We start from the raw sequence: 12,823 nt of genomic DNA, 5'->3' as shown, positions 1-12,823 counted from the left end.
TTGATGTAATGAGATTTTGCAATATGAGAATCCTCCTGTTGTTTTGCCCTCTTAAGCAGATTAAAGAGAACTTCACATGCTAGTAATTCAGCTCACAGGAGAAATAAAAGACTCAAATCAAGCTGAATGAGCAAAAAGAAGCAAACTTTAATTTTCCAAGATTATTAACATGAGATTTTTTTTTTGTGAGCACACTTTTTAAGTACCAAGATCAGTTAGTGGGAAGAAAACAAAAACAAAAAACAGTGCAGCAAACATAAAAACACTGTTCACTTCAGCTTTTAAACAGCAATAAGCCAAACAAGGTCACAGCAAAAGTACAGAGGAAGAACTCAAAAGTTAGCCTCAGCTCATAAAACATGCAAAAACCATGTGTAGGTTTGAGATGTTTTATATGTTGGTGATTTTTATGTAAAAGGTAAAGCAGAGCAGTTTTCAAAGTTTGAAGATGTGGAGTCTAAGAATAATTTAGAGCAAACCTACAGATATATAAATGGGGTGAGACTATTAATTTGATGTCCTACACAGCATAAAGACACACCTACTTAGTAACTTGACTATTGTAGCATTAAAGAAAAAGAAATAATTCACACTTCGTAGGTTTCATTCCTGTGGATGCCTTTTCTCTTTGGCAGCCTGAGCACTCTTCACCACACGCTCTGCCCTCTTAGCATCCACAACAGGATGTTAAAATTATTAAGAGGCTTTGGCTCAGAGTGGCCAATCCAAAGCCATTACCACTCAGAAGATGACAAAGTTCTTCAGTATCGTGGATACAACAACATAAAAAGGAAAGCTTTTAGCATCACATGGATAACATGAGGTGGTGAAAGACACTGATGTAAGCTTCACTAGTGCGAAACGAGAACTTGCAACACTGAAACACAGATACAAAGTTCATCATAGACCAAACTAACTGCTCTGTCCTCAACATGATTGTACTACTGCTTTAACAGTTTCACTCTTCTATAGGTTAAACACTAACAAAAAGCAAAGAAAATCAAGAGGAATGGGGGGTGGGGGGTGTTTATCTACATCAATGTTAAACTTGGGTTACATGTGTTTGTAATTTGAAGGCAACTTCACCTAAGATGCGCAACCTCTATGTGTCATCAGTCGACCTCTCAAATGCATCATCAAAACATCTGTGTCCAACGTGGTGAAACCAAGTTGTCCGTTGTACAGTTGAGCCTTACATGTTTTCACCCTCCTTTTCAGTGAGCATTCATGTCAAGTACTCCACCACGTGTACCATTTACACCTCTGTCTCACCGTCTGCATGTTTTATGACGTCTGACTTCAGGGCAAAGCTCTTTGGGAAGTTCTGCCCTCTTGAATCGGCTTATCAGGCGCTTTCAGCTATATGTGCTTGGCGACTGCTATCTGCTAGCTTTAGCAGCTTTGGGGGAGGGGTCAGCAGAAAAGAATGACAGCTTTATTCAGTTACAAGCTGGTTACAGTGCCCTCACTCGTCCTTTTGCACTATTAAAAAGACAAAGAAGAACAAAAGAAAAACAAAAAAACAAAAACAAAATTATCTCACGATCCGCGGGTCTTTGGAGCTCAGATTTGGAGACAAAAATGCTTTTCTTTTTTACGTTTACACATTTAAGAGCTTCTTCCACCACTTTGTTCTTTGCAGACCACCTAGGGAAAGACCTGCCTTGAAAGACAGCCAACTACACTAGCTTGCGTCACTGAAAACCCTCAATGAAAACAGCCTTTATTTAGAAAACTTTCCAACTCAAAGCTGAGAAAGCAAAGCAAATGACCCATAACTGGTTAGTCCTCAAATTTCTTTTAAACCTCTGAGGCACAGCACCACAAGCATTTCTGAGTTCTGTTGAGATGCCAAACGTTTCTCCCGGTTGCTTAAAAATGTGATCAAATGCAGAACCTCGATTCAAGCTTTGAGTTTAAAAAAGTTGCCATGTCAACTGCTTCAAGAGCTGCGTCTCCATTTATTTTTCTCGCTCACTCCAAGTCACAGTGGACGTCCTGTTGTTAGCTTGGAGGACTTGTGTGAGACACCTCTTCTCCATCTTTCTCAGCTTTTGGAGCAAGAATCCCAACCACACCGCCTGGAGATCCGAGGGTTGGGGGGCACGCGAGGGACAAGATGACGCAGTCGGCCCCTTTCTCCCCTCCAGAATGCCTCAGATCTTTTCGCCCTCCTCGACCTGTTGAAGGTCTCACCTTTCCCAACTGCGCCGCTCCGAGGACAACAGCTTTCCTTTGCTATGTCTTCGCGTGTGAGCAGCAGTGCCTTCTCTTCTCCACCAGTCTCCCACTCTTTCCGTCTTGCTCTCGTCCTGTCCAGCTCTACTCCCATTTTTGCTCTCACTCTTGTGATTGGTTGGTTTCTCACGGTCTCTCTCCTGTTACTTTCACACAGTGGTGCTTCGGTTGTAGCAGTGGAAAACGGGTATCCATGTTTGTTCTTTTTTGTTATTACCCAGATTAAAATACCAATGAACTAAGCTTCACACAGGCCTAGCTCCTTTCCTGCAACCTGCAAGACAAACACACTTGTTTCAGAGAATATTCATTTAGCTTTTCAATGCACTATAACATACACATTGTAGCAGACTCTGAAATTAATCCAAGTCTCTTAAATGTTAAATAAAAAGTTGGAGAAACCAGTTAGTAAAAACAGCTTGCCTGATGGGCAAGGGCAACAAAACCCACACAACAGCACATTTAGCTCTGGCATGTGTGTTCAGAGTTAAAGTTAGTGCTAACCTATGTGTTAAAAGCTCATGAATCAAAAAAGTTGAACTACTCCTTTCATTTTAGTGAGTCATCTTAGCCCACAGTGGAATTTCTTACAGTCTAGTACTGGGACAGTCCAGTCACACCACCATGGTAGGCCCGCTCCCCCTGGTACGTGGAATCCTGGGACAAAGCCACATCAATCTGGGACTTGAACTCGTCTCCAAGGTAACTGTCCTATAACGGGACAAACAAAAAGAGATCAGTCAACAGTTATTCCTCCATTTCCTTCCGTGCAGTAGAGAAATCTTGGACATGTTTTTAAGAGAAAATCTGGGCAAATGTTGGACTAGGTCAGAAACAATTTTTCAGATAAACAAACCAACCTGGGAGAGTTCAGGCTGTGAGAGCCCAGGCTGGCTCATCTGTGATGGCTGGCTCATGTTGATGTAGCCCTGCGTTAGAGGGCCCTGGGAGAACGGCTGGGAGCCCTGGTCCTGGCTAGTCTGGCTTGTAGTCATTTGACCTCCATGCTGTCCGCGGTCTGTTCCACCGCTGTGGTTTCCACGGTTTCTTTGACGGCCACCTCGAGTTCCCCCACCTCCTCCGCTGCCCGATTTGCCCTTTAGACCGCCACCGCGACCTGTTCGTAGATCAAGTCGGGTAACAAAAGTCCATCAAACAATTCCTAGCTGCCTTAAAAGGAAACTGGAGGTAGCATGACAAATGTATGACTTTCTCACCTGCTGTAGGTCCATTCACCTGTCCCAAGTACCCTGGTGGAGGAATCGGAGGCATCACAAGGTTGAAGGGGATGGGGATGTTCATGGAGGACATGGGACTGGGACCTGTGCCAATCATACCGATCTGGTCATGCGTCTGGAAATACATGTTGGACGAACGCCCTGCGGTAGAACACATGTTAAATGCACTTAGTTAATTATACTTTTTCATTTGGGGGGAAAAAGGTGTGTATGCGGTAAGAAAGACATCGCACCGTTGCTGCTACGATCATAAACAGATCCAGGAATGAGGGCCTCCCTGGCATCATACATAGCTGTGCTCATGAATCGGCCACCCTACAAAAGAAAAGAATAAGAAAGCTCATCTTTGTGTCTTTGCAGTGATGTATTAGACTGGTTTATTTTTAGTCCTCAGTTTATGAGATGAGCAAACTTTAAAGTGCACATCCAGTTTTTCATGGACCAAAGCAACAAATATTCATAATCGGAAAAACAACAAACAAAAAACTGTATGTAACACACACACACACACACACTCACTCACTCACTAAACTCACAGGGTTGATGGTGTTCACCAGCTTGCGGGGCTTGCTGAATTGCATGAGGCTCTCCCTCAGGTTGTTGAGCGGGCCTTCAACCAGGACCTTCTGCTCCTTGTAGTAATTGAGCAGGTGGTTCCACAGAGGCTGCTTGGACAGGGCTTTGGGGTTTCCCACAATGATCACGCCATATCTGTGACAGAGCAAAAGACAACAAATTAGGATACATTGTCCTCACAGTGATGGTTTTAAATGTTTAGAGTCAAAAAGCTGGTGAGGTTTCTTGCATCACCTGGCCCTGGTGAGTGCCACGTTAAGACGTCTGGGATCATTGAGGAAGCCGATGCCCTGGTGCTCGTTGGCCCTCACGCAGGAGAGGATGATGAAGTCTTTCTCTCTCCCTTGGAAAGCATCAACACTGGCTATTTCCACCTCCTGCACAAAGTATGAAGACATTCTTGGGTGAGACATTTTATATTTTATTCCAACACTAAACACAAGTGCCTGAAATTATTTGGTCCTGTGTCCTGCGTAGGTGCTACTACAAGTGCTTGGCCTCTCCTTTAAGGATTCAGGTGTTTCATTAGTTTAGACTGAATTAATTTAACATTCACTTGAAGTTTGAATGAAACATTTCTCAGTCTACCTGGTAGAGTTTGGTGTGGAGGGAGCCACTGAACTGCATGTACTGGACCAGATAGGACCTCTGGCCCTCGTAGGGAGTGATGATACCAATCTGATCAGGTTTTGCTCCAGCCTTCAGCAACCTCGTTGTTATTTTCTCCACATTGGCTGCCTCAGTCCTGCATGAACAAGTAGAGTGAGTAAAATGATTTTTCTTTTGAATATAGAAAATCTGAAGTAACACAGGAATCTATTAACCTTGACTATAAACGGATGAGACATCACTTCAAGCATACAATGTTTCTGAACACCTAAGTCATCTACTTTATATCAGGATGGTTCGAAGTGATTCAGAAAAATTATGTCTGTCAAATATTTGCTATTTTCAGGCATCATTCAGACACTAAAAGGGAGACACAGGCAACAGAGTCCAAGAAAGTTGGCACCTATTCAAATAAGATGTTCCAGAGCTAGCAATTTCCTCTTGGCCTTGGGTGACATAGAAGAACATGGGCTTGTCTGGTTGGGGCCACTGGAAGTCGAAGCCTTTTTTCACACGGTCCGCTGCAGAAGGAACAAACACAGATTATGGTGTGCAGTCTGGTACACTTAATAATCATATTAATAAGCTTGATATGATTAGCGACAGGCTGTGTTACATCTATGAGTCAGCTGCCAGATGACTACATTTCAGAAGAGCATAAAAACAAATGCAAATGTTTTACAGCCTAGAGCCTTTAAAGAAATATCCAACACATAAAGTGTCACATAAAGCAGCATGTACAGACGGTAAAGATCTTTATTTATTTACTTTTCTTAAGTTTTCTGTACTGGTAAGAAATGAGGAAATGTAAGGTTGTATGTCTTTCTTTCCATCTCACCGGCAGTGACTCCGTTCTGCAGAGAACCCTCATAAAAGATGTTGGAGGGGAAGGCACTGAGGGCCGGGTGCATGCGGTACTGGACCTGCAGACGGATTGGTCGGATCCCCAAAACTACAAGACGCTCAAACAGAGACTGGGACAGACCTGCTTTAGCTGCCTTCTTACACATCACCACAGGTCCCAGCTGGCAGTGATCACCCACAAGAATCAACTACAAAGAAAATAAACACATCATTACAAATTACAGCAGTTTAAACTGATGACTAATACTGCAGATTACTGATCAAGTGTTATTTTCACTTATGGAGCTCCTACCTGCTTGGCTCCAAGGACTACAGGCACCATGCACTCTGGCTCGGTGGCCTGGGTGCTCTCATCGATCAGGATGGATCTGAACTGCATCTTTGCCAGACGAGGATCTCCTGCCCCAACGCAGGTACAGCAGATCACGTCAGCATTCTGGCAAAGAGAAAAGAGAGAAAGTTGAGTTTCATTATGATGAAGTATCACTTACTTTTGTTTGTTTTTTCCTTAATAAACCATCACAATGATAATTAATATTTTAGTATAAAGTTAATGGAAAGTCTCATCATACAAACTCAACTATAACAAAAAAAGAAATATAGATGAATACACATTACTGTGCCTAGCACTGTCATAAACAGGACATATTTATTGTTCAGCAAGTCCAAATGACACACCATAAGCAACTCTCTCTCAGCAGTGCGCCTCAGAGCTCTGTAGCGCTTCTCATCTGAGGAGGACAGCTCTCCAGTCTCATCCTTCAGCTGTTGGAGTTTCTGAAGCTCTGGCATACTGCAGGCATGAACACATTTATCAGAGTGTGAGATCAGTGTTGTGTTTGTGTGCAAAGATTCTGTGCTGCTCTGACAGAAACTGTTATAATGCAACATCATAATCTTAGCTGTGGTTCCCCTGAACAGTTTTAGACTGACTGTGTTAAACTAAAGCACGTATGGCAGTTTTATTGAATCCATGCAGACCGATAACGGCTAGTCCAACTCTTTAAAAAGAAGCAAAGACAGGATAATCACAAATGCACAAAAATGATAGACAGATGTGTGTTACCTGTCCATATTACGGGTCTGGTTGTGCAGAGCCAGGAATGACACTGGTGAGTCTATGGCCTCTCTGCTCTTGGCACAGAGTCTCACCACCTTGAGCCCCGTTTGGTGAATCTTCTCAGTGAGCTGATCAACTGCAATATTACTGGGAGCACAAACCAGCACAGGCCTGGGAAGACAAATGTTAAACTGTATCAATGGTCTTTTTTCTAATTATTTATTTCAGCCAGGATTAAGGTCATAAAGACTTTATGGAATATTGTAAAAAAATAACATGAAGTTAAATGTAGAGTAAATAAAGAATAAAACAGAGGGGTGGCATTACAAAAAAGACTACAGTAAAGTTTCGTACCCATTTCCTTGTCTGGCCAGGTGGTACACAATGGTGGCAGAGGTGACCGTCTTTCCTGTGCCAGGTGGGCCCTGGATCAGACTGAGGGGGCGCTGCAGCACTGTTTTCACAGCGTACACCTGCATCACAAAACAAAACAATCCATGCGATCTCTGATAGGGACAAAGTCCAAGAGGCCAGGTAGTAAGCAAAACTCGTTTCAGTCATGTAACACGTCTTCTCTCCGACTCACCTGGGAGTGGTTAAGGTCAGGCAGGCCTTGAGCGGTGAAGCGTTTAGGCAGCTGGCACTTGATGACCACATCCTCTACCTCATGTCCCAGCAGTTTGTGGTAGATGTAACCAGACACTGAAGTCTCATCCACAGCAAATGTCTTCAGAGCACTCTGCATCCTGAAAAGAAAAAAAAAAAGAGGTATTTTTCATTTTAACAAAACATTGTTATTGTAACTGATACAGAACTTTAGGCTTCAGGTCTTTATTGCACTAATCACATCAAATACAAGAGTGCACAGCTTTGAAATACCTATCAAATGAAGTGGACTTCCACACAAAGTCCACCTGAAAGATGTGAGGGATCTCCACTGGAGCCCCGGCACTGCTCCTTAACTCGATGGCTATTTCATCACCATAATCTGAGACAGAAGGTCAAGGAACAGCTAACACTTCAATATGTACTGTAGTAACGCAAACATATAATTTCTGACACTATGTCTTACCTAGATTATTCCCCAATTGGACTCATAGATAGCTAAAATGTACCATTAGGAATAACTTTCCATTTTCAACGTACATCCATCCCAAAGTCCAAAATTCCAATAATTTATAAGTGGTCTCTCACAAGTACTGAGGGACAATCAAAGTCTTCTTCTGCATGTAAAATTGTAAGCAGCAGCTACTCTGTACTTTAATGAAATGAAAACCCAGCTGCACAACAGTGCATGGCTGAAAACGTGAAATGTTTTGGATTTGGAAGAAGTGAATAAAAAGGTCTGCATGAAAGTTGTGTATAACTTGTGCCTTTCTGCAATTCATTTTTGAATGCAAGTCATGCAAACACTGCTTTAAATTTCTGGTTAAAACACCTAAAAGTGATTCCGTCTCTACTTCGTGTTAGTTTCATTAACACTAAATGTTAAAACTGTGGAGGAGAGTCACTAAAAATGCAACGATCCACAGCCTTGGATTGTACTTGTGGTGTAGTGTTAACTAGAAATTAAGAAATGATCCTGTATAAACAAGATCTAAATATAGAAATTGTTTCCAAAATACACTGGAGCATGAAGGAAGCCAAGTTTGTTTATATGGTTGTAGTTTCACACAGCCGCCACTAGGTGTTCCTAAAGATCCACACATCGCCTTACCTGTAGGTTTTAAATGTGTAAATTACAGATTATATGGTTAAACTGTAGTGTGTAGCTTGGGGATGGTATGCCTATTCAAAGTCATAAGGATACTGTCAGGGACTTTGATGACATGTCCAATGCCTTTCCAAGGAGGGGCCAGGTCTCCTTTGTATCTCAGGCAAATTTCATCTCCCTGCATCAGCCGCATATCTAAAGAACGGTTGATGAGACAAAATATTTTTTAAATGCACATTAAGGAAAAAAATATTCAAAATGAATGCAAGGAATCATAAAATCATACAACTGAATAAGTTTAAGGAGTGCACACACAAATTACAAAGTCATATAGTATGAAATGATGGCTGTAAACTTAACAGTGAAACTACTGCTACATACCCGAGTCTGTCTTGGGAAGAGTGAAATAAGCAATTCTCTTCTTATTCAGACCCAAGTCCCATCTTACTGTGATGTTGTCTTGTGTCTGTTGAGAAATAAATTAATAATAAATTTATAATGAATATATAAATATATAAATATTATTATAAAAATAATAAATGTAAACAACAGAAACGGCAATGACACTCATCCCAATTTCAAAATTATCATAGACAATAAAAACTATGAGGACGTTTTGGTTACAAAATCCTCAAGAAGTAAATCCAGAAACCCCCTGGCTATGAATCTAAGCTTTTAAGTAGTACAGTAAAAAAAGAAAGAAACTCTATTATTAAAAATAAAAGAATTCACTTACAAACAAAACAAATAGCTAACTTGTTGTGTGACCAGCAATCACCAAGTACTGTGACAAGAAATCATACAAACTGTAATCACTGTAATCAAGTTGTTTGTTACCTGTGACTCTTTGAGTTTCTTATCATAGTCAGCTTCCAGCTTCACAAGAGGACCAAAAATGTTTTGGTACTGGTAGGCATCCTCATAGCGAAGCAGGACATGTTGGGGCTCCTCATCTACTCCAGGCTTTTCCAGGTCCTCCAAGGTTGCTGTGGGATTTTCCTACCAAGGAATAAAAAAAACCAAGTAGAAAAAACAAACCCACCCACCCACACGTCAGATCGTGCATGATAAGATTAAAAATGTGGATAGAAAAGCGAAAAATATTTAGAGATGGGCAGGTTCCTTTGAATCTAGTATTTTTCACCACAAACTAAGAAACATCCAGATAATTTGGTATGTAAGCACAGTGGACTCCATAAATCTTATGATAGATCGTTACCATTTTGCTGCTTCAGTTTTAGGTTCCTGCATTAAGTGTGCTGGCTCACTACCTTAATGTCAGTTTATTTGAACACATGAATAGAACCAAAGCCAGTATTTAGTACAGTTATACATTTGCAAATATAACAAGTCAGAAACATTTGGAGGAAAAACGATTAATGTTCTAGCAGGCACATGAAACAGACAGTGCAGACATTTCCGTTACATTATTTGCATAACAGACAACTGTATAAATTCATCTGGTTAAGTGTAACCATATAGATAAGTCTGATCCACACTCAAATTCGTGCCGTGGGTTTGGAATATTTACATAGTAAAGGTGGTGTGACAGTACCTTCCACAGCTCCTCCAGCTTGTTGATCTGCTGGGCAGTGATCTGGCGTGCCCGGAGCTGCTCCTGCTCTGAGGGAATTTTGACCAACCAGGAAAGAAAGCAGCGGTCCTGGATTAAAGGCTGCCACTGTGAGCTGTCCCAGTTGATGTCTTTCAGGCTACTCTGGCTAGCACACGGTTGCCTGTGTTAAAATCAAAACAAAAAGTCAAACATAACTGGTTTAAATGACCCCTATGGGTGAACAGTGAGCTGCTCAGGTTTTGCCCTTACCTGCACAGTAACACCACAACTGAGTCAGCCTTGGCAGGAATGAAGCCAAGCAAGAAGACGTTGCGACAGCCACAGTTGTAGCACTCCAAAACTGTTTCCCCCAGGGGGCCATCTTTATGCAGGGTCACCTCCTTGGACTTTGCCCTCACCAGGTGGTTAACAATGTGGCTACAAGTGAGTAGAATAGCAATTAAGGCACTAGCTGGAAGAAAAACAAGACTGTGCATTCAGTACACTAATAATTCTTACTTTCCAAGTCTCAGCACAACATGTTCTAACCATGCAATTGTCATCTCAAAACCCCACTGTGCAGTGACAGAAATTATGAAACCTGATTTGTCTATACTGTCAAAGCAAATACACTGTGTGTGTTTACTAAAAGAGCTGAATGAATAGGGAACGCTTTGTATGACAGAGCTGATCCACAATAGTCTGGTTTGAACTGTAGCAGTTCAGGAAATAATACAGTACTAGGTTAAACAGTTCTTTACTTTGGATTTCAAAATTAAACATTAGCCTAAGTGGCCTTTGACAGTCAAACAATCTTCTTTGACTTCTGCCTTAAGTCAACAATGAAACTATAGTCATCCATTTTTAATAGCTGTTTCACAACAAAACAGAAACTCATTATTACAGTCACTGTACTCGTCTAACTAAAGGATAGCACACCTGTAAAATGATCCCCTCAAGAGTTATTTAGTTAAGACCCAACACAGGACAGAGCAAAAAGAGGCTGGTAAGTGAGTGCATCTTACCTGCCAGAAGTGTTTCCACGGCCGTTACAAAACCACTTCTTGCTGGTGTTGCAGTAGACCACACAGGCTGGATCGTGAATCCCACAATAACTGAAGGAGAGTCAAAATTAAACAAGAAATGCACAGCATTTTTATATAAAAGACCACACAGAACAGAGCCAGAAAACAGGGAAATTGCTTGCACTTCCCCAACTTGATTCACAACTGAAATCTAATTATACTCCTGCAAGACCTCTGGTGTGGCAAACCCACATATTAAAACCAAAAATCAAATGGCTGTAGCCTTTTACAGCTGTGTAAAGCAACAATGCATGCACAATAATTCCAAACTGCAAACAGAGACCATAAAGCAACGAAATAAAATGACACAAGCACATGGTGACAGGCAATTCAGAAACATTAGTCTGGTCCTTTACCTGCAAGCATGCACAGGAAGGTCCTTGGTATAGTAAGTGTCCTCCTCATCTTCCTCAAAGTTCAACTCTGCCAGTAATTGGCTGGCCTTCACAACAGGGTCGTCTCCATTCTGTAACACACCATCAGGGCCATTGACCTGAGGAGACAAACGAATTTAAGAGTCATGAAACGAAACTCATTGTCGACATTATGCATTATATGCCACAGGATCACACATCGTCAACTGATACTGGAAAAGATGGGCGCCAAACTGGGCAGTCAACCAGACCGATGAAGTCTTATGTAATGTAATTTTTCCACAGCAGCAGTCATACTGTCCCATCATTAAACGGACTGTTGACAGTGTTAGAATAATTGCCTCTACTGACCAGTGATTGTTATTTTTCAGTGACAATGTATTCAGTGCATATAACTACTAGTAAGAGAAAGAAATAACTGCCGGTGCACATATGTATGGGCATTTTTGCTGGTCTACCACGCAGGAAATTCAGTCTTAGTTCATATAGCAATAAAGTCCAGTGGCTTTACATGCTAGTTATATTGGCATGCTAGCTATGTTAGCCGTGAGCTAAGCTGGCTAGCTGCCGTGCTAGCCATTAGCGGAATAAAAGCATGGTAACGGAGGCAAGGCGTCAGATGCTAACGATGTTGTTAGCCAGCGTTAGCTGATTCACGTTTTGTCAACACAGCAGGACCCCCATTCATGCACAGAAACGGCGTGAATAACCACACGAACCTGGCCGTCTAGCTGACTCTGGGTTTGGCCTTGAGTCTGGGTCTGGCTCGGCAGGGTAAAATCGGTGAAGTCGTATTCGGAGCCCTGAGTGTCCGCTCCCAGCAGCTCGGCTTCCTCGGTGTCCAGGAACGTTAGAGTCTGCGAGCTCGGCCCGTACGCCTCGACACTCATGTTTTTCACCCTTTTGTCAGCGGTATTTTGGCTGTTGCTACAATATTCCACAAACTGTTGCTGCTTCAGATCAAACCGAACAACGGAGACAAGCTAATAATGAGAAAATGACAAACAGTGGTGGCAAGAGAGAAAGACAGGGGGAGCCTTGATCGCGGCGGCGTTCCGTTCGTCTTCTCCACCCCCGCTCCTTTCCTCTCATCCCTCAGTACCACTTGTCTCCTATAGGAAGTCACCTGTAGGAAGCGAGAGAAGGGAAGGAGACAAGAAGACAGGTGCCGACAGAATAGGGACAGGTGTCAACTGATCGCTCAAATATCTATATATCTATAGATATAAATATATATACTCTTTGACAAAAAGTTTATTATTATGCACTGTCAAACTTTACTTTATGACTCCACAAACTGTCTTACACTACATTTAACCGTTAAAATTAAATGTTCAAAATTAAAGATAAATCAAGAATGCAGGAAGCACATTTGCATTATCACAACTTTTATTATATTTTGAATGTATCTAGCAGGAGGACCTTAAAGGGGAAAAACCCATCAGGACTGGTTTGCCAGTTTCAGCAGGCCCCATGAAAATGCCTTCAAAATAAAAGGTTTTGGTTTTAT

The 12,823-nt window shown here is 41.9% G+C and overlaps 1 protein-coding gene across 1 annotated transcript; it reads right to left on the bottom strand.

Annotated features, from left to right (window-relative positions):
- Positions 1-123: 123 nt before the first annotated feature.
- Positions 124-12,416, bottom strand: LOC116314593 (regulator of nonsense transcripts 1-like). Its single transcript, XM_031732678.2, has 24 exons — positions 12,033-12,416; positions 11,296-11,432; positions 10,880-10,969; positions 10,125-10,292; positions 9,855-10,035; positions 9,137-9,298; positions 8,681-8,765; positions 8,396-8,494; positions 7,465-7,573; positions 7,172-7,331; positions 6,940-7,058; positions 6,592-6,756; positions 6,204-6,318; positions 5,818-5,961; positions 5,500-5,713; positions 5,065-5,182; positions 4,641-4,797; positions 4,287-4,429; positions 4,013-4,187; positions 3,710-3,791; positions 3,456-3,617; positions 3,099-3,355; positions 2,830-2,949; positions 124-2,512 (listed from the first exon to the last, which is right to left on the bottom strand). The coding sequence occupies exons 1-23, from the start codon at positions 12,201-12,203 to the stop codon at positions 2,833-2,835; spliced, it is 3,330 nt and encodes a 1,109-aa protein (XP_031588538.1). The 5' UTR covers positions 12,204-12,416; the 3' UTR covers positions 124-2,512; positions 2,830-2,832.
- Between the last annotated feature and the right edge of the window lie 407 nt (positions 12,417-12,823).

Source organism: Oreochromis aureus, linkage group 18, assembly GCF_013358895.1.
Source record: "Oreochromis aureus strain Israel breed Guangdong linkage group 18, ZZ_aureus, whole genome shotgun sequence".
Taxonomy (NCBI): Eukaryota; Metazoa; Chordata; class Actinopteri; order Cichliformes; family Cichlidae; genus Oreochromis; species Oreochromis aureus.
Note: the sequence above shows the minus strand (reverse complement) of the source record. Positions and strands in the feature narration are given on the sequence as shown.

Bases quoted from the DNA above. Each gene is read 5' to 3' on its own strand.
- LOC116314593 (XM_031732678.2), bottom strand. From the start codon at position 12,203: ATGAGTGTCGAGGCGTACGGGCCGAGCTCGCAGACTCTAACGTTCCTG. The intron at 10,293-10,879 runs GTAAGATGCACT...ACTCACTTGTAG, and splicing joins CGTGGAAACACTTCTGGCAG to CCACATTGTTAACCACCTGG. The intron at 2,950-3,098 runs GTTGGTTTGTTT...GTCCCGTTATAG, and splicing joins CACAGCCTGAACTCTCCCAG to GACAGTTACCTTGGAGACGA.